General features: G+C 37.3%; 1 protein-coding gene across 2 annotated transcripts in view; it reads left to right on the top strand.

The window, feature by feature from the left end:
• PROSER1 (proline and serine rich 1) overlaps nt 1-21,930 on the top strand; it is a 29,030-nt gene extending 7,100 nt beyond the window's left edge. The window contains exons 4-13 of one of the 2 annotated variants that reach the window (XM_025364290.1): nt 1,499-1,593; nt 2,573-2,666; nt 4,490-4,600; nt 6,325-6,408; nt 7,751-7,829; nt 8,460-8,555; nt 13,951-13,995; nt 17,336-19,106; nt 19,563-19,713; nt 20,301-21,930. In XM_025364290.1, coding sequence (XP_025220075.1) covers nt 1,499-1,593; nt 2,573-2,666; nt 4,490-4,600; nt 6,325-6,408; nt 7,751-7,829; nt 8,460-8,555; nt 13,951-13,995; nt 17,336-19,106; nt 19,563-19,713; nt 20,301-20,423 — 2,649 coding nt within the window. In that variant the 3' untranslated portion in view covers nt 20,424-21,930. The remainder of the gene's footprint in view (nt 1-1,498; nt 1,594-2,572; nt 2,667-4,489; nt 4,601-6,324; nt 6,409-7,750; nt 7,830-8,459; nt 8,556-13,950; nt 13,996-17,335; nt 19,107-19,562; nt 19,714-20,300) is intronic. The other variant, XM_025364291.1, reaches the window with a different exon arrangement.
• The last annotated feature ends 222 nt before the right edge of the window (nt 21,931-22,152 follow it).

Here is a 22,152-nt window from a genome sequence, read left to right as displayed (position 1 = left end):
CTGCTTTACTAAAGAAAGAGTTTCCGCTCCTGTTCTCTGGGGGTGAAGATGTTTGTCCAGGTTCCAAAAGGACAGTGCTTTGCTCTTGAGAGGGAGAGCAAAGCAAAGAGGCTCGATAAGAAATACTGATAAGGGGCTCGGGGTGGTGGCCAAATCTGTAATCCCAGCACTTTGGGAGGCTGAGGTAGGAGGATCGCTTGAGGCCAGGAGTTCTAGACCAGCCTGGGCAACATAGCGAGACCCTGTCTCTACAAAAATATAAAAACTTTAAATTAGCTGGGTGTGGTGGTGTGCTCCTGTAGTCCTAATTACCCAGGAGGCTGAGGGAGGGGGAATATTGATGAGGGCTTTGCTTTATTTTATCAGGACAACAAACATGACAAAACTCTGAGGCCTGCTTGCCTGTCTCCCTGCCTTAGACTTAAAATTCAGAGGTGAGAAGGGTATCACAGGGACAACTCAATACACTTACTAGAATTAAATTAAGTCTGACCTTTTCTAACAAAGTCAGTCTGATTTGATTGTTTTCTCACTGAAGACTGATTTCACCAATTAGTTTACATGGTAAATATTTCCATAAATTAAATGAGCTAAATTAGTAGTTTCAAAGTTCTCACAGATATATAAATGTATTTAAGAAAATCGACCTTTTATGAGTATTTAAACTTCTGATAAAATTGTTAGGTATCAATTTAAAAATATGCAAAGGGGCATATAATTTTATCAATTCTTCTGGTAGTGCATAAATAATAGTATGTGGAAACCACTGTTCCAAATTTTAGGAACTCTTGGATATTGATTCTAGCCAGTCTTACATCTTATGTTGATGTTGCTTTTAATTTTCCTTCACTGTTAACATAAATCTCCAAATTGGCCAAATCTTCTGGATGTACTTCAAAAATAAAGGTACCCTATTCAAATAATCATGTTAACTTTCCACACAATCTTTTTGCATCACAATGCACATTAAATTAAAATAAGACTTAAAGTTCTGCAGTAGAGAAACCTGTTTAACCCAGCTTTTCCCCTACCTCATGTGGCTAGTGTAACCTTTTTTTGAAATATGTTTAACACCATAGAAGCACTGATCTGTGGCATACTTAGCCCCCTGAGGAGCATAATAATGTTTTTCTAACCTTTGAACAATTTAATCTCCCATATGTATAACCTTTTTATATAACCTTTCTGAGGAAAGTAATACTTCTAATTTTTTTAATTCTGTAAGTGAACACATCGAGAAATGTGGATTAAAAAAAGAGCTTGTAGGAGAACTTAGATCTTCATTAGATCTTTAGCTGAAATGGTTACATTGATAGAATATGAGTATAATTCATTTATTTTTAGAACTTTCTTTTGAGTAAGTGGTTTTCACCTAAAATGTGATATATTTTATCTAAAATGTTTATATTAAGAGCATTTAACTATACTTCCAGAAAAAGGTAATTTCTGGCATGAAAATTTCACGTGTTAAAAATAAAATTATTTTTTATATTAACAGAAAATGGTGGCTGTTCAGCCGACAGAAGTGGTCAATATACTCAACTGTTTCACTTTCAGTAAAGACAAACTAGTTGCTCTTGAACTGTTAGCCTCGTAAGTATTTCTTTTTCTTTTTACTTCATTGGGAAAAAATGTGGAAGCCTTTTAAGTGTCTAAGTAGTGTGTGTTAATGTGTCAAAATTCTGGTAGTAAAAGGAACTCTAACAAAATACAGTCAAAAGCATAGGGATACATTCTGATTTCTTCATGAGAAAAAGTATCTAGTGTACTTATTACACACATGGTTATAACTTATAAAACGAAGGGGCTTAACAAGATTGTTTAATTTGATTTTTTGTATTTCAGTTATTTGCTTTGCCTTCCTACTCTGAAAAGACAGGAATTTAAGAATTAGAGATTCTTTCACTTACTGACACAATAATTTTTTTTTTTTTTTGGCAAAGTGCTTATTTTTTCTGAGCCTTATTTGCCTCACTTGTAAAAATAAGACTCTTACCCACTTAATAGGGTAATGAACTCTAAATATCAGAAAGTCTGTGAAAGCACCTACCACAGCATTTGACAGATGACCGTAATGAATGTAAGCTCAAAAAGACAAGGAAAGAACCTACTCCTTTGCGTAACTGAAGAGTGGATAAGTTATTTATTTGTAACACATACATTTTTAAGTCCTTTTTATATTCATAGGTGTCCATGAAAGCACAAAATTAAAATAAAGCACAAGATAAAACTTTATACATTTAGCATAAAATGACTCTTATGCATTTTGCACGTGGGTGGGTTCTCTTGCCATAGCTCTCCTATCACTGAAGAGAGTATATTTTGAAAAAACTCAAAATAGTGATTTTTATTTACAGTATTACTGTTTTACTTTTCAGTAATCAGATAAACCTCAGTTATTATATTTATATGTAAACATATTATTTAAATTGAGCTATTAAAAGTAAATAGTCACACTTTTCTGCCTATGTCATGGGGAAAGCTTACTCAGATATGTTTGTGCGGTAAACAAAGATTGCTTACCTCTATGTAAGGTTTTTAAACAAAAAGCTAAATTGTGTTTTCTTGGTAGGAACATTATTGATGCACAGAATTCTCGTCCTATTGAAGATTTATTCAGGATAAATATGTCTGAGAAGAAACGATGCAAGAGAATACTTGAACAGGTAGTTTTCTGAAGATTGCCATGTACTTGGTATGCTGGTTTTTCTGAACGTTGAAGGCGAAAAAGCACCTTTCTTCTTACTAACTTTGGTGAATAACTTGAATGCTGTTGTACAATGGGTTAAAAATGAACATCCCTATGGAGTGGAAATAGAGCTGGTTGACAGCGACAGTCAAGGGGGAAGAGATGGCTTGAGAGTGAGAAGTTGGTTGGCCACTCAGCTTGAACCTCATGGAAATGTTTATGTCTTGGTCCCTTGGTACCTTTGTCATGGCTTCAAGTTTTTGCTTTAAACTTTATTTAGGAACTTAACTTTTCAAAGTTGCTTTGTTATCCAGTTTATTTTAAATCAGATTCATAAGAGATGAATATTAAAGCAAGTTTATTAGTTAAAACTCCAGTTTATTAGTTAAAAATCTATAAGAATTGGAGCAATAGTACTTGTCCAACCCTGGAAAACTTGATTTGTCATCTAAGATAGTTACTTCTAAGGTAGGATTGTGATGGCTGGAAGCTGAATTAATTAATTATTATGAGCCTGGCAGTTCAGTTGTATTTAATACTCACAAACTCCTTTAAGCCCAGGGATGGTTTGTGAGCAAATTTGCCTTAGTCATACATTGTTGTAGAAGTGTTAAGATCTGAGCCATGTTTCTTTACTTTAGTAACTTCCTTATCACTTTTCTTGACTAAAACCTTTAAGGCAACATGGGTATTACTACTGTAGTTTTCTTTCTTATGAAGTGTTCCGATCATGTCACTTTCCTTCTCAGAAATTTTCTGGGCCTGAGTGTTCTGTGGAATAGGCCCTCTGGTCAATGTAAGTTAGTACAGCTTTTCTACAAGGTAAACTTGAAGAGCCTTTAAAGTATTTATACTTTTTGGCCCCAAATTTCTACTTCTAGGAATTTATCTGAAGGAAATGTTGAAATATACAAATTTATATATAAGGGCATTCATCCTGGTATTCTTTATTATAGCCAAAAATTCAGATGATTTCAGGGTTGGGGTATTTAGTAGAGGGGCTGAGTTATATAGCTAATTTACATATATGGTGTTGTGAATGGACTTATACAACCAATATGTAATATATATAACATTGAACATACTTGGGAATATATATATACACACACACATATAGCTGGATATTTCTATAACATAACATAGATACATTGGAATATGTGTTGCCTAATAGTGTTTTTTCATTTATTAATATGTATTGAGCACCAACTCAGTATGTGTGTGGCATCATTTAGAAGCTGAGGATACAGTAATAAACAGACCTAAATCCCTTCCCTTACTATTTCTCATAAATACGTAACAGTATGTTGAACATTATTACTTGGTTTTTCAATGGTATTTAGCTCTTTGGACCACCCAATGTCATGTTATTTGTTTATGTTGTCCTCCACTGGGTTGTAAAGAGCAGGGACCATGTTTCTTTCATCTCTGTGTCCTCCTTTCCTCAAATGTCACATGACCTTGGCATTTGTAGATTTGAACTGTTATTTCTTGATAGTTGAAGAAATGGGACAGATTAGATAATAAAGACTTTTTTACACAATTTACAAAATCTTTTGTGAAGACATTCTTTGAGTCTGTTAGTTGCAACATTATTATGTTACCATTTTAATTGTTCCGTTTAAATAAAGTGATTTTACTTATTACTTTTGGTCATATTCACCACTGTAAGTGCTGAATGATGTATGAGCAGATTGAATGTAGTGCTGTTCCTTAACTCGTTTTTTTTTTTTAGCTGAGCTTCCCAATGTTCAGAATACTTTAAGAATTTTTTTTCTACCCCTCTTCTTTGTTATATTACAGGCTTTCAAGGGGGGCTGCAAAGCTCCTCATGCTATGATATCTTCTTGTGGAACGATCCCAGGAAATCCATATCCCAAAGGAAGACCTAGCCGCATAAATGGCATTTTCCCAGTAAGCATACTTCTATAGCTATATATGAAACTTCTCATGGTTAAGTATGAAGTGTAGAATAAGTTAATGGTATTTAAAGGAAAGGAATTTTATGTCAGTAACTGAATTCCTAGGCCCACCACTGATTGAAAGTTCATGTCTAAACTTCATTAAAGCATTAAAGATATTTATATAAAATCTATAGAACAAGACAAATAGAAGAGAGGATGATTTTGTTTTATTTTTCAAAGTACTTTAGAAGCACTGATTTACATTTAGTAAAGGAACAGTTCTCAAATTCTCAGTATTGTTACAATCTCAGTTTCATTCAGTGAAGTGTGTTTGGGAAACTTTGCATGCAGCGGTTCCTTCCTGGAGAATCACACTGCATATAAAGGCTCTGAGAAGTATATAAAAAAGAAACTTGTTTTTATATCATCTAATGTTCCTCGAACCTCTTTGTAAAACAACTTTCTCAAAGAATGTTATATTTCTGTTGCTGCATAACAACCCCATAGCTTAGTGAATTGAAGTAATAAACGTTTATCACCTCACATGGTTTTTGTGGGTCAGGAATACTGGAGCGCTTAGCTGGGTAGCTCTGGTTCAGGTCTTTTCATGAGGTTACATTCATCTGAAAGTTTGATTGGAGCCCAAGAATAGCGCCTCAAGGTGACTCGTTTACATGCTTGGCAAGGTAGTGTTGGTGGTTGGCAGGAGTCCTTTGTTGTCCACCACAAGGACTTTTTTGTAATGCTGCTTGGGTGTCCTCATGACATGGCAGCTGGCTTCTACCAGAGCAAGTAATCCAAGCAAGAGAGGACAAATGGAAGCTGCCTGGAAGTCAGATGCCATCCTTTCTGCAGTATCCCATGTGTTACACAGGTCAGCCCCATTCACTCTGGGAGGGAATCTGCAAGGGCAGGTAGGAGATGAGGATCGGTCAGGGACATCTTGGGAGTTGGCTCCCACGCTAGTATATACCATTTAGCCACACACACTCTTAGGGTGATGGCACTCTGCAATAATCTATCAACTTATTCTGATCTGTAAATTTTAGCAGTCTTAAATAAGGTCTCATTTACCCTTGACAATATAAATAATCACACTTAATCTTTATAGAGAACACCATTTTTTCTTATCCACTTTCAACTGTAACATAGGTACTCTTATTCTTTGAGGATTATGCATACTGTGGCATTGGAAGTTAATTTCTGATTGCTCCTTTTTGTGAAGGAAAAAAATTAGAACATACTGTATTCCAAAAAAAAGCAGTAATATAGTAAAACAATGCAGCATAACAACTATTTACATATCATCCACATTGTGTTCAGTATTGTAAGTAATCTAGAGATTATTTAAAGTAGATGGGTGAATATGTTTAGGTTATATGCAAATACTATGCCGTTTTATATAAGAGACTTGAGCATCCATGTATTTTGGTATCTATGGGGGAGGCCCTAGAACCAGTCCCTCTGGATACTTGATCTTTTCCTGTCATTCTGTGTTTTTCATGTTCACTTCTGAGTACCTTTGCATGTGATACGAGAGTTCCATAGCATAGGAGGACTGAGGACCTTATCAGGGTCATGCTGCCAGGCGGTGCAGAATTGAAATGGGAATGCAAGTCTTTACCCTCTTACCAAGTCCTTTTCTTCAGTGTAATCCAGTGAGGTTGGTTATTGTTATTGGTTTGAGGGGTTTTGTTCTTAATTTTGAATTATCTTTTTTTTTTTTTTAAATAGGGAACTCCTTTGAAAAAAGATGGTGAAGAATGTACTAATGAAGGCAAAGGAATAGCTGCACGAATTCTTGGACCATCCAAACCAGTATGTTTAGAAAAGGATGAAACAAGCCCAAACTCCTTCCTACTTAAAGTTTTCTTTTTACTCAAAGCATAAGTTTTATTTTTGTGTTGCAAAGTTTGAAGTATTCTAGAAATTGTAGGAGAGTGAGAGAGTGAATGGTTGAGGGAAATATAAATATTTAACAGTATTAAGAGCCCCTTTGAGGTTAAGCTTTTTATTTTAAAGTAAAATCAGTCAAATTGCTTTCAGTTTTTTTCTCGAGACGCATTCAGCTGCTCAGTTGCAGATACGGAGTGTGAAGAGTTTGTTTTAACTCAGTTTGTAGTTTAGCTGAATTAGTGTTAGTGAAACCACAGTGAAGCCAGGAGGTTGAAAGTATTTACAAGATGGTGATTATAATGATTGCACTGTAAACAGGACAGGAGAAGACACCCCATGGGTTGAAGGATCTTTGGAGTTGAAGTACTAGAGGCCTGCATACAACCACCTTGCAAAACCTGCCCGTCCACATGACAAGAACTCCAGTGGAGTAGTTTATGGCAGAATAGTCACACATCGTGGTTCTTGCACAAGACTTCAGATAGGGCCACAATTATGGGAACTGGAAATAATCTGGCTACCTTACCACCAGGAGACCCTTTCCCCTGCCTCGCAGGCATGCACAGGCTCTCTCTGTAGGTAAAAAGTAGAGCATTTATTTAGCTTAGCTTCAGGTACTTCCAGTTTTCTAAAGACCAGTTCTTTGAATGCTTTTTGTTACTTAGATAAGCTCCATCAACTGTAAAATAAGTACTGGTGGATTTATGGATTTCAAAGGGCGGAACAACTAACATCCTGAATTCCTGATTCCAGTCTACATTCTACTAGAGTTGTCAGAATGCCAAATGCTAAAGCAAACAGTGCTTTTTGTCTTCCAAAAGGAGAAAAGAGGGTGGGACTGAGGATGAATTCTTGTCACTTTAGGAGGGTGTTGCCACTGGGAGTTCTTGCGTCATTTGAAATTGTAAAACCTAGAAGACTTCTTGTCTTTGTTATGTAGGAGGAAACAGGAATTCTTGGTTTAACTTAGTCTGGGCCTGGGAGGAGTTTGCTGTTTACGATGAGGTCTGACCCCTTATTGGAGGTGATTTTTAAAAATAAACACCTTTGTGACCATCTTTGGCAAGATCTACGTTTGGAATTTAATAGCAACCACATTTATTAAAGCAAAGAAATTTCCGTCATTTGTCGTCACATGTAGTCCAGTAGTTGGTATGCTGGGACATTTTTAGCATATTGGGACTAAATATTTTGAAAGACAAGTTGCCAAGGAGACGGCTTACTTGGTTTTCTTCTAACTGCTGTGTTTTCCCCCATCTTTTAGCCTCCTTCAACATATAATCCACATAAACCTGTTCCTTACCCAATACCTCCATGCCGACCACATGCAACTATTGCACCAAGTAAGGAGTTCCCTTATTTTTTACTTGTTTTTCTTTTTTGCTGTTTGTTTATTAAATTGAAAGTAAGTGCTGGTCTATGTGCTTGGGAAATCTGTAGCACCTCTGATATGCTACTGTGAGCTTAATTATGCCCATAGTTAGCTAGTAGTGTCCTGGCCTCCAACACTGTAGCAGACAGTTTATTTAGGATATTTTCTTTATGATAAATTACAGATTATTTTTAGTCATTCATTATTTATGGGTTTTCACTTTGGTAAATCATCTTGAATTCCTTTTTTGGTAGTTGGTGTTCGGAGGCGTCATTAATGCATTTAACTTAAAAAAGTCAAGTATATGTGTTTGGCAGGAAAGACAAATAATTTAAGTATAGCAGGTTCTGCCTGCCATGCCATTCACTGAGCTTATCCCTGCAATGAGCATGCAGTGGGAAATAGGAATGTCTGGTTGTTTCATTTGGTGTCAGTTTTCACTTAACTCTAGACCTAGACCTCTATCTAAAATCAACTCTATTAAATAGGAGTTTTTATAATGCATAGCTGCATTAATATAGTTTGAACTCCTAGTCACAGAACAATACTAGTCACAGAACAGTGCTAACTTATATTTATTTCTGTTGTGTTTTTATTTTAGGTGCTTATAACCATGCAGGTCTGGTACCATTAGCCAGTGTCATAGCTCCAGGTACGCCCCCTCCACCTCCATATACTCCTAATCCTGTAGGAACAGGTAAAGTCATGTTATTTGGGAGTGTTTCAGTAACTTATTCGTACACAAATGTATACTTGGAAGGGACAGTTGTTTGGCATGACGTAATATTCTGACAGAGGGAACATAAGCTCAAGAGTCTGAAGGATCTGGAAGTGAATCCTTGGTAATATTGGATAGTTTTCGTAGTCTTGATGGACTTCACTTTCTCTATTTGTAGTATAGGATAACATTTTAATAGCATTTATTCAGTAACATATTTAATGAATATTAGGTGATTCTATCATGTGCTGTGTGCTGTGGATACAGAGGTGCACAAAGAGTCATGTTTGCAAAGAGTCTAGTGAAAAAATACAGATGAGGAAAGAGAAGGCCATTTCAATATATTCTACATTATTGGTTCTGAATTGCACATTTTTTATAGTTTAATTTCTCTGAAATTAGAATGTGATTTATAGCAAGTGGCATCTTAGATTCAAAGAGAGAAGTTGGAATGATCAGTGCTGTGATAGGGTTAGAATGCTATAGAAGCTCATAGGAGAGGCATCCAAACCAGCCCTACTAAGGTAAATGTGAGCTGCTTGCTTAATATACTGCTAAAGGTTGCTGACCCAATAATGAAGCTGCCATTTAATTGAATTAAGTTGAGGAGGAAACGGGTAAAAACAGACTGATAATCAAATATGAGGAATGACGAAGCAACAATGAGGTGGTTTCTCTGTAGTCAGGAACTACCTGGGGCACTTTAAAAATATATCCTTAGTTCCCCACTTGTAGAGATTCTATTCAGTGTATTGTGGTGGGGTTGCCTGGTGTTTTTATTTATTTTTAATGATCTGGTGCTTCTTTAAGCAAGTTTGGGAAATGCTAGAATTTGTGCACAGAGAACCCAAGAGAGATCAAAGTATCAACTTTTTTTTTAAGGATCTTTATTAAGTGCTAGATTGAAGAGAGCTGGAGGACTTTCTGCCTCCAAACTTTTATTAAGAATCTTTGGACACTAGGGTAGGCACCTTTCTGACTCCGCAAAGGAATTGTCAGAAACTGAAATTGATGGATGAATATGTATGGAGTTGACAGCGAGGTAGCAAAGGATACTCTGCGCAAAGGCGGTGTATCACATGCAGATTAGAAGGGTAATTACTTGGGGAGGGGGTGAATTGGGCACCCCGTGCCTGGCAGAGATAGGGCAGGAGCTGGAATTCAGCCCGCTGTAGCCTAAGTTCCACTGCCAGTTGGCATGATTGTCTCCCCATTCACTTTGCTAATGACATAAAGACTCCATTTGAGTGGCCTTGGGCCACCTATGCAAACACCAGCTAGTTACGGGAAAAAGAACTGTTTCTCATGAGTGGTAAAACTTTGACGTGCTATGGAGAAGTATCATTGACTTAATGAATGCCACCATTTGGGTAAATTACTCCTACCATGGAGAGGAAGGGGTCATAAAAAACCAGTGAGAAAGGACTGAGAAAGGACTAAAACACTCCAACACTTGCCAGGCCAACCTTTTTCTTTGGGTGTTTTGGTGGTATGGGATATGAAGAATAAATGGTTTCCCATATGTTGTCAAACTATTCTCCAAAAACCCTATACCAGTTTATACCTGTCCATAAGAGTATGTGAGAACACAGTTTCTTCACACCCTTTCAACATGGAAGATTTTCAGTTTTTTAACTTTGCCAATCTGGTAGACTAATTTAGCTTACATTTTTGTTTGTGTTTTTTAACAAAAAATTAATTTTTATTTATATCAGTTGTTGTTTTACTCATGAGTTTGTATCTTGCTTAGGAAATTCTTCCTTACCCCAACAATATGAAAATATCATGTATATTCTCTAATTAGTTTTATAGTGATCCTTTTAAATGTATAGCTTTTAGTTTGACCACCCTTCATATTTTTATATGTGTGTGGGGTAGGAATAGAGCTTAATTATCTTCTTGTCCTTCCTAGAGACTTTTATAGTCGCTCGATAGTATATAATTATTTTTTTCTTTACTAGCCAGGAGTGGATTCTGTTGAGTACACTGATGAAAGTTGCAAAACATTTTTTCCAAAATTTATCATTTTAGTTCTTGCCCTTTCTTGTGGTACCTTTTGCCCTTAGAGTTTTGAGTTTTACACTTTTGCCTAGACAAAAACAGGCTGTGAAAGCAAAGCTCCAACCAAGTTGCCTTGGTTAAGATCTTCTTATCCCACGTAGTTCAGATATTCTAGCTCCTAGAAGATACCTACTCCATCTGGAACTTCATTTCATATAGAGGATGAAATAGAAGTTCATCTTAATTTTCCCCAAATGGTGGCCAGTTGTGCCAGCACCATTGATTAATCTGTCTTCCCCACTAATTTGAAATACCACATTTATCTTAAGTTTCATACACACATAGGTATGAGTTCTTTATTAAAATTCCACTGTAGTTTATTTTATGATTATATCATACTAATTTTACTAGCAGATCTGTAGTGTGTTCTAATGTTTCATAAGGCAGGCTCCCCCTTACTTTTTGTATTTTTCTTATCATTAGAAATCTTGCATCTTAACCTTAAGATCATTTTCTGCAACTTAAAACAACTCTGTGTGTGTGTGTGTGTGTGTGTGTGTGTGTGTGTGTGTGTACAGAGAAAGAGAGTAATTTCAGAAGAACTGGCATTTTTATGATAGTAAGTCTTACCTTTCAGTTATGTGTGTATATCTTTATATCATGTCAAGCTGGTAGTGTTTTCTTCCCTGGGGTTTATTTTATTCCTTTCAAGAGGATATTGTAGCTTCCTACATGCAGGTTCTATGCCTTAAATTTGTCTATAGAATTTAGAGATATTTTTGGTTACAATTATAAATAGAATGTTTAATTTCTAGGTGCTTATTACTAATTACCCTCTCTAGTTATTTTTCTTTTGTCTCTTGAGTTTATAAAATAAATATATAAAATAAACTTGTTTATAAAATAAATTATAAAATAATATCAGCTGAGTTATAATCTTACTATAAAATATTTCTTTGTTTCCTAGGCCTTATTGAGTGATAATATTGTCCTTATTTTTATTTTTACTTCATAAAAAATATTTTGCCTGTACCTTTATTTTAAACTTTTTTCCCCTATGATTTTATTTGGTAGATTGGCTTGGTTTGTAAATTATATATAGCTGAATTTTTATTTTTAAGCCTGTTAGACTTTTAATAGGAATTTGTAATGATAATAAATATTACATGTTTGTTCTTATTTCTTCTATTTTTATTTTCATTATTCTTTTATTCCAGTTTTGTTTTTCTTACCTTTGCTAAATTGTATTCGTCAAATTGCCATTTTTTTTTAACAACTGTTTTCTCCTTGACCCCACCTAAACTTAGAAATTTTCTTTAATATTGCCAGCTATTACCTTCTTATTCTTAATGGTTGTTAGTATACACAAACTTAAAACTGTTTTGTATATCATTTTACTTCCATATTATTTTTGTTTTTGTTTTGTTTTGTTTTTTTGAGATGGAGTTTCGCTCTTGTTGCCCAGGCTGGAGTGCAGTGGCACAATCTTGGCTCACCACAATCTCTGCCTCCCAGGTTCAAGCAATTCTCCTGCCTCAGCCTCCTGAGTAGCTGGGATTACAGGCATGTGCTACCATGCCTGGCTAATTTTTTGTGTGTGTGTTTTTAGTAGAGACGGGGTTTCTCCACGTTGGTCAGGCTGGTCTTGAACTCCTGACCTCAGGTGGTCCGCCCACCTTAGCCTCCCAAAGTTCTGGGATTACAGGCATGAGCCACCATGCCCAGCCTCTCCTTTCTAAAAATCAATTTGTGTGTTTTGTTGGGATACTAGACATTTTTGCTTCTGATACCTAATTTCTTTAAAATTGCTTTTGATCATGACTTGTTACTGTTACTTCTGTTTGTTTTATTCCTTGTCTTGATATGCCTGTTCTAATTTTCTTTTGGTAGAAAATGACGTTAAGAAATTTTTTCAGAAAGGACACATGTATAGGTTGGGGATGGAAAATTCAATTCCAGATAATTTTCTTTATTGGGAACTTGGTCTCTTTCTGTAAGCTTACAAAGAATTTTTTAATCTTTGGATTTCAGAAATTTTACCAGTATGTTTAGGTGTGTATCTGTCATTAATCTTTTCTGGCACTCTGTAAGTTCTTTTGATGTGAAAACTCAAGTCTTTAAAGCTTAGGAAAATTTTGTTTTTATTCCTTTAATTGTTGCATTTTCCTCTGCTCTTCCCCCCCCCCCCACCGCTACTCTTTTTTTACATTTTCTTTTTTTGCCTTCTAAGCCTATTACCTATTCATTTATGACATCTTTTCCATTAAAATTTTTTTTTTGGCATTCTAAGTGATACTTGTTTCTTATTTCCAACCATTATTTAACTTTTAGTCATTTTATTTCTAATCTTTATTATTCTTTCCATTTATTAATTTGGAATCAGATTTTTATATGTAAAAGGCTTCTCTGCTAATTTCCCAGTAGTTGTGTGTGTGTGTGTGTGTCAGGTTTTAAAGTCCTTTTTCTTTAATTAAATCTCCATTGTTCTGGTGGTTATTTGTTGTCAGCTCAGTCAAGCTCATGAATTCCTTAAACAAGCTGTGGTTTTACTTTGCTCATTATACCAGGACATGGAGGTTTCCTATACACTGTATGCCTGTCACAATATTGGTTTCTTGGGCAGTTTTTGTCAAGCCAGAAGATGGTACATTTTTCTCCCTTTGTATCCTTGGCTAATGGGCTGTTTGGATAGATCCTTTCCCTTGAGGGGTGTGCTTTAGGTTGTCAGTCTCACAGGCTTCAAGTCAGCCTCAACTAGGCTAGTTCCCCATGGCAGTTCCTAATATAGGGCCTTTCCCAGAGCTGAGTACAGCAAATGGGCAGGACAGTTTCTTTCTGTTGGCTTGGGCAATCCACAGTGAATGGCAGTGAATTCTACACTCATTCATCCAGCTGCCACCTTTCACTTCTCAGCCTTCCCACTCCTGTAGGCACTGGTACTCAGAGGATCTGTCTGTCAGCTCAGCCAATGATAGTGGTCCTCGCTGCACTACAGCTGCAGGGTACACTTTCTCCTGGGTGGCACCCTTAGGCCAGCGTCTTTCCAGAAAGTGTTCTTGAACACTGAGTGTATATGTAAAATTAACTGTGTGTATTTAAAACCTGACAAGCTCAGGTGGAGGTGCTAGGGGAGAAAAGAGCAGTTGCTCAGTTGCTGGTAATCCTCTTACTCTTCAGATAGAGTAGTAAAGTAGTAGTAGTAGAGTTACCACTATTTTTATTTCCTTTCTTTTTCCACATGTATACATTTTTTTCCTAACACGGTATACATATATTTATATCCTGTGTTTTTCTTTGTATCCAAATATCTGTTTATTATGGTGGCAATTATTTGATTAAAGTTTAAAATGAACTTTTATTTATTTTTATATAGAGAATGAAGACCTTTCCAATCAGTCAAAACCTATACAGAATCAAAGTAAGTACCAAATTTGATCCAGAGATAACAGATATCTGTCATGGTTTGCTCTGTTATTCACTGAGAATAATTTGAGTATATTTGGAATTGTTATGTTTTAGGGAAAGTTTCTGGTTAAAGAATATAATTCATACTTGTTAAAAGTGGTTTACTAGTGTTACATGTTATATACATAACATGAAATGCATGTATTAACTGGACTTAAAATTAATCTTAGGACTTTTATACAATTTGCAAAACTTGCAGTGTAATGTAAGTACTACGTAGCATTGCATTCACATTCACTTTACATTCTGTGATACTGGAAACCTCATTTGTTTTTTGATATAAACACATGGGATGATAAAAATCCTTTTTGACAAATGCTAGTTGGATTCTACTTTTAGAGTTCATTATTTCAATAAGTATTATTAAGCATATCTTAATATAGAAAAGAACAAGGGGCACCAAGGCAGAAAATGGAATTGAAAAATGAAAATGAAGTGTGTCCTACATAGTGCCTCCAGATGGCAGCAATGCTGCCGTGTATTTTTTCCCCTAGGTGAGGATCCGTGTGGTCAGGCAGGAGAGACTTTCTTGTGTGAGACAAAAACTGACATCAGTTCTTGTGCAGCAAAGTATCACAATAGCCTGACCATTGTAGTACATAGTTAGGAGTCTCAGTGGGAGAATTCCATTCCCTGAGAACAGTGCCTAGCAGGTGCTTCTCAGCTAGTGGTTTCTAAAGGAGGTCGCAGAGTGGGGTGTAAAGAACACTAAGTGAAATGTCAGGACATCCAGTTTCTTATCCTGCCTCTGCCACCACCTAGTTTCGTGACCTTGAACAGGAAATTTAACTCCTTTGAAAAGGAGATTGAGGAAATTTCAGCAGTTATGTTGAACTTTATTATTTTATGTTCAATTGTTTTTGAAGGGAGTAATCAGGTTAGTTGTTGTAAGTACCATTGGCAGGAATAGCATATTTTGTTTTCCTATGTTGTATGATGTTAGCATGATTAAGATTTTATTTTTTCCTTTTGGAACTGTATTAAGAAACAGAAATTGGCGCTGTGGCTCACGCCGGTAATCCCAGCACTTTGGGAGGCCGAGGTGGGTGGATCACGAGGTCAGGAGATCGAGACCATGCTGGCTAACACGGTGAAACCCCGTCTCTACTAAAAATACAAAAAATTAGCCAGGTGTGGTGGCGGGCTCCCATAGTCCCAGCTACTTGGGAGGCTGAGGCAGGAGAATGGCGTGAACCTGGGAGGTGGAGCTTGCAGTGAGCCGAGATCGCACCACTGCTCTCCGGCCTGGGTGAACAGAGCGAGACTCAAAAAAAAAAAAAAAAAAAGAAAGAAAGAAACTAAGACAAACTAGTATAGCAGTTAAAGATGTGGGTCTGAAAGACCCAGGCTCAAGTCTTGGCTCCACCATGTAGTATCTGCATGATCTTTTATCGGGGTGCTTAGTCATAGCAAGCCTCAGATTGCCCATCTATAAAATGAGGGTATTAGTTTCTATCTCAGAGAGTTATTGTGAGGACAAGTGAAATGATGGGCCTAACTTAGCACAGGGCTTGACAGATCGTGTTTTATGGTTAATAACCAAATTAGATGATTGGAAAGTGCTGTTTATTATGGTATGTGGTTGGGATTTTTTAAATTTTTGTTTGTTTCATTTTTACCTGCAAGTGCTATGATTAATAATGCATAGCTTTTGCTTTATTAAATAAAAAGATATCCAACAGAGGCTGCTATAAAGAATACTCTAGGATAGCTTGGTTTTACCTTCAGATTTGTCATTAGCTACATGGTCTTCAGCATATAGTTTAATAAATAAGATAGTGAATTCTCAAATGGTACCCAACACCTACAGACTTAAATACCTTTTTGGTACATTTTTTACAAACATAAGATTAGGATTATTTTCCTTATGCTTCTAGTTCTTAGAAATTAAGTACAAAAAAGGTACAAATCCATTTTTATAGGTACTGTTAGTTTAAAATGATAGCTAGTCTTATTGCAACCAAATCACTGCTTACAACCATTAATATGGTGAAGACTTAAGAACTTTGGAGTTTCAGTTTATATACTTAAATATGACTGTTTGTCAATTTTCCAATCATATTTTTTTTCTAAGACAACTACAAAATGTGTTCAGCCCAATGTGATGCCCCTTGGCCTTCACGTAGTGCAAATGAATTATGTGTGTGTCGTTTACTTCCATTTTCTTCTTAATGTCCCTTCCCATCTATGAGTAGCATAGTGTACTCGTTGACCATGTCAGCTTGCTTATGTCAAAAGAATCTTAATTATACATGAATTTTAAAATGTGTTAATCCGTGAAAATATTTCTCAGTTGGTTATCACTGCAACAGGAACATCCTCTGTTTACAACTGAAACAGAATTTGATGTGGGTACAGCATCAGATGATGGTTGTCTTCAGGACATTAGCTACCTAAGTCATGGTTTCCTTTGACACCAAGATTATCACAGGTGGGGATAGCCATTGAATACATTCAGAGGGGAGCCCACATCATCCCCCAAAATGCTTATTATTTTAGAGTTTATCAGAATAAAAATACTAGAGCAAACTAGAAATAGTGTTGGGAATAGTCCTTGAGTGGGTTTGGGAACTGTAGTTTGGGGGAATTATGATATATCCAGCTCAGCAGACACTCATTAAGTATGCAGGTGCTGTATTCTGTGCTAGGTAATAGGACTATAAAGATGAAGTAGACATAGCTTTTGCCCCTAAAGGAGTTGCCAGGTAAAGATTGGGGTTTAATGTAGTACAGAGTGGTCAGTATGAGCAACTGTTTGGGGGTTGAGCGGGACAACTGTACAGATTAACAATCTGGAATATTAAATTCAACTCACAGAATGGCAACAGACAGTACTGGAGAGATGCGCATGAATCCTGGAAAGCCTTGTATGGCCCTGCAAGGGAAGCCATGTTCTGAAAGCTCCTATGAGGGGGACTGACTTGTGGTTATTACTCTAGATAAGTAGATTGAATTAGAGGTAAAGTCAGTGCAGCAGCACTACTCACAATGAAAAGAAATGCTTTAATTTTTAAAAAGTGGAAAAATATGAAAGGACACTTTGTAAGCTTCTCAAAACTTCCTGTGATTTGGAGAGCTATTTTGAGCAGAGTCTAGACAACAACTGAATCTGGTTCCACAGTAAAGATCTGAGAAATGGAACCCAGCAATTTAGACATTACAAGAGCCTATTATACCTGTCATTTTTTATTTGGTATTTGTTAAATATTACAAAGATGGTTATGCTTTTTAATTTAAAATTTGACGTTTCAGCATGATGATACATTCTTGCCTTTTTTCCCCCTTCCATATAGCATTTTCCACCCCAGCAAGTCAACTCTTTTCTCCTCATGGTTCTAATCCTTCAACACCTGCTGCAACTCCTGTTCCTACTGCATCCCCAGTCAAGGCAATCAATCATCCATCAGCATCAGCAGCTGCCACCGTTTCTGGAATGAACCTGCCGAATACTGTCCTTCCTGTGTTCCCAGGGCAGGTGTCCTCAGCCGTTCACACACCTCAGCCATCAACGCCAAACCCAACAGTTATCAGAACCCCTTCATTGCCCACTGCACCTGTTACATCCATCCACAGTACAAGCACCACTCCTGTTCCTTCCATTTTTTCTGGCCTAGTGTCACTGCCAGGTCCTTCTGCCACTCCTACCCCAGGACCTACACCACGGTCCACTCTTGGTTCCAGTGAAACATTTGCTTCTACTTCTGCCCCTTTCACTAGCTTCCCCTTTTCCATCAGCTCTACTGCTGCTTCTACCAGCAACCCAAATTCTGCTTCATTGTCATCAGTTTTTGCAGGGCTCCCTCTGCCCTTACCACCAACATCCCAAGGCCTATCCAACCCAACTCCTGTAATTGCTGGTGGCTCTATTCCCAGCGTTGCCGGTCCACTTGGTGTGAACAGTCCTCTTCTGTCTGCGTTAAAAGGCTTTCTGACATCCAGTGACACCAGTTTAATCAGCTCCTCTGCTTTGTCCTCTGCTGTCACAAGTGGGCTGGCTTCACTGTCTTCTCTTACTCTTCAGAACTCTGACTCTTCTGCTTCAGCCCCTAGTAAGTGCTATGCCCCATCGGCCATCCCTCCCCCACAGAGGACTTCCACTCCAGGGTTGGCCCTGTTCCCAGGCCTGCCGTCTCCTGTGGCTAACTCTACTTCCACTCCCCTGACTTTGCCTGTACAGTCTCCTTTAGCCACTGTTGCATCAGCTTCCACATCAGCGCCAGTTAGCTGTGGCTCCTCAGCCCCCCTTTTGCATGGCCCCCACCCAGGTACCTCAGATCTGCATATTTCATCTACCCCTGCTGTAACAACTCTTCCTGTTATGATCAAAACTGAGCCCACGAGTCCTACTCCCTCGGCCTTCAAAGGCCCATCTCATTCTGGGAATCCCTCTCATGGCACTTTAGGTTTGTCAGGGACATTGGGCCGTGCATATACTTCAACATCCGTGCCCATCAGTTTATCTACTTGCCTTAATCCTGCATTGTCAGGTCTCTCCAGCTTGAGTACTCATTTAAATGGTTCAAATACCCTTTCCTCTATTTCCCTTCCACCACATGGTTCCTCCACTCCCATCGCACCAGTATTCACTGCTCTTCCTCCTTTTACTTCTTTGACCAACAATTTTCCTTTAACTGGCAACCCATCTCTTAATCCATCAGTATCTCTCCCAGGGTCATTAATAGCCACCTCATCTACTGCTGCCACCTCCACATCTCTCCCTCATCCCAGCTCAACGGCAGCTGTTCTCTCAGGGCTTTCTGCTTCTGCACCAGTCTCAGCAGCACCTTTCCCCCTCAACCTGTCTACTGCTGTTCCCTCACTTTTCTCAGTTACTCAAGGACCTCTGTCATCTTCAAATCCCTCCTACCCAGGCTTTTCTGTCTCTAATACCCCAAGCGTTACCCCTGCTCTTCCCTCATTCCCGGGGCTGCAGGCACCATCTACAGTCGCAGCTGTCACACCACTACCTGTGGCTGCCACAGCCCCATCCCCGGCTCCAGTCCTCCCAGGATTCGCCTCAGCATTCAGTTCCAATTTCAACTCCGCTCTTGTTGCACAAGCCGGGTATGTGGATAGTTTGGAAATAGGATAAAATTATTCTTCACCTAACTTGTAGTTCACATTTCATTTCAAGTCATCCAACTGAATGTCAAAATCTAAACGATGTTTTCCTGGGCGGAAACTTTAGCACTCAAAAAAATGTTTTATGAGCCACGTTAAGATAAATATATAAAATATTAATGCCTGTTGACATAGTTTTGGGATTTGTATTTGGTAGTTTTATTAGACAGCAGAAAGGATTATATGCAAAACAGACTTACTGAATTTTGAATAATATACTTCACAGAAAGTAAGTTTCATATCGGTGAATGGCTGATTTTTATGGTCCTTCCAACAGAGGAATAAATTATAATGTTTTTGTTTTGTTTTTAACATTTTAAGATTGTATTTGACAAATATGGAAGCAGTAGCTTTTATGTCTTGTCTGCAGTTAACTTGTTTTTCTGTCAATTGTTTTAGTTTATCATCTGGACTTCAAGCTGCAGGCAGTTCTGTTTTTCCAGGCCTTTTGTCCCTCCCGGGTATCCCTGGGTTTTCTCAGAATCCTTCACAATCATCCTTGCAAGAATTACAGCATAATGCGGCTGCACAGTCAGCATTGTTACAGCAGGTAAGCAGCAATGGCTGGTGTAAATAAAATGGTAACATGTATAACTAACTTCTGTAGTGAGAATGTTGCAGTATCATTTGCGATATCCCAACATCGGCCAAAAAATAGCTCTTAGGAGAATGCATGGAGATTTGATAATTAGTTCTTCCCAAATTTGCAAATTATGCTTGTCTTCTTTCAGGAGAGTTACAAAGGCGGTAGGATATAGACATCTGTATGAATTGTTTTTCCTTCCTGCTTATAGATTTTACTTGATAAAATTTAAGAATCTATTCATGACAGTTAAATGTTAACTTGTCTTCTATAATTTAAGCTAAATAACTGACCATTAAGCACATTATCTGTAGAAAACCTATTGACTTTTGAGAGAATATTAAATATTTTAATGGTGATTCTATGCATCTCCTTCACCTGAAGAAATTTGAACATTTTCTTAAAAATTTTAGGTGACTGAGCAGACTTGATTGTGCCTCCGAGTTTTGTCTTTCTTTCCTATTCTGAATATCTCTGTGTGGCATGGGTAGAAGCAAGCGTAGGCTTGAATGAACTTGGCACTCTGCTAAACCACATGCTCTTCTTTCCATCAGGTCCATTCAGCTTCGGCTCTGGAAAGCTATCCAGCTCAGCCTGATGGGTTTCCTAGTTATCCTTCGGCGCCAGGAACACCATTTTCTTTGCAACCAAGCCTGTCCCAAAGTGGGTGGCAGTGAATACTTTTAACCTTTATTCTCCTTCAGAGCAACATCAGAATTGCCTAAGAACTGCAATGAACAATCTGACAAATGTGAAGCTGGCCAAAAGTCAGAAAATGAGAATGAGGATAATCCTGGAGAAATTATGACAACAATTTGAAAATTGTGGTTGCATTTTAAAAAATGGTTTTAAGTATGAACACTCCCCTATGTAAATATGCTGACAATAAATTGTATGGAGAATGGTATTTAAAAAGTGTTTGGAGACTTTTCACCTGTCCTATAAAATTTTGGATTGTGTATGTGATCTACATAGAAAAAGTATTAAAGAGTAGATTGAACTCTTTATAGCCGAATACAGCCTTAAATATGCTTGTATAGCATCCACTGGCAGAAGTAATAGTTGTGCCTCAGACTTAGGGGTTGCATGTGGCCCTGGGGGAGTTACTACCCTTGGTATGCATGAGCGGTTCCTATTAGCATCAGTGGGAACTCAGTACTCTATCTGTATCCACAAAAGGGAACTTGAGACCCACAGTTATTCTTAATTTCTGATACTAACAACCATACATACTGCTGAATTTAACTCAATATATTCAGGTAAGTGGAAGTGGTGCTTAATGTAGTCTTCAGAATGACTTTCAGGTGTTTTCAACTAAAAGTATATATCCAGAACTACATCCTTATCAGAAATACAAGTAAGACTTAGGATAAGTTGCCTTCAAAACAGTTCTAATCTCAGCAGTATCCAACGAGTGAAGAACACTTGACTGACTCTTGGGCCACCTCTATTACTTACTGCACTATGGAAGCTCCTGGTGAATGTTTACAATTATGGGATGTAGTATTTCTACTTGTACTTTAAGTCAAATGCTTATATGAAATATGTGACAACAAATAGAGAAGACTGGCTCTGTTAGTAATTATGCAGTATGTACTCTAAGGATTGTGGTAGTGTAACGAGCGAATGTCATTAATTTTGGAGTAATAACTGCCACATGTGGGGAGTAGGGGAGTAAGGAGAGTGAATTCCAAACCTGTGATTAAAAGTGTAAACTATAGACTCTACTGTAGTACATTTCAGGATCTAGAAGTTTTACTTTTATAAAGATGGTGTCTGGAAGATGTTGCTAATGTATTTTACTTCAACATAGGGAACAAACTTTTTAAGTATATTAATAAACCTGTATGGTTAGTTTTTAACAATTTTTTAAAATAAACTTTATGGATATGACAAATATTCTGTGTTTTTTGCTAAGTGCTTGGATAGGCTTTCTAATTTTGTATACGTGCTAGAGTTAATATATTGAACATTTTTATCCAAATTTAGTTTAACTCAGTTTATACTACTGATTGCTCATTCGTTTAAATGATATCTTAATGTAAACTTCATAACCAACACATGAACAGACTGATTTATGTCTTTAAACACACAATGTAAGCTATAGTTTAATCTGATAACAGTTGCTAGAAGTTGCCATTTGTTTTTCTTAAATCTATACCCATAAAACTTTTTTAAAGATTATATTGTGTTTTTTTATGTGTTGACCATTCATTCAGAAAATATTGAATGAGTAGTCTTGATACAATATGATGCCACTACAAGGTGTATTTCTGCTATCCTATGAGCCCCTTGAGAAGAGGAGCTATATCCTGTTCATCTTATAGATCCCTGGCTTCACACATAATTGGCCATTCAAAGGTGTATTTAAAGTGAATGTTTTTAGAATCCTTGCACTATTTCCTG

This window comes from Theropithecus gelada, chromosome 17, assembly GCF_003255815.1.
Source record: "Theropithecus gelada isolate Dixy chromosome 17, Tgel_1.0, whole genome shotgun sequence".
In the NCBI taxonomy this organism is placed as follows: Eukaryota; Metazoa; Chordata; class Mammalia; order Primates; family Cercopithecidae; genus Theropithecus; species Theropithecus gelada.
The sequence above is the reverse complement of the archived record's forward strand: the minus strand, read 5'-3'. Positions and strand labels throughout refer to the sequence as shown.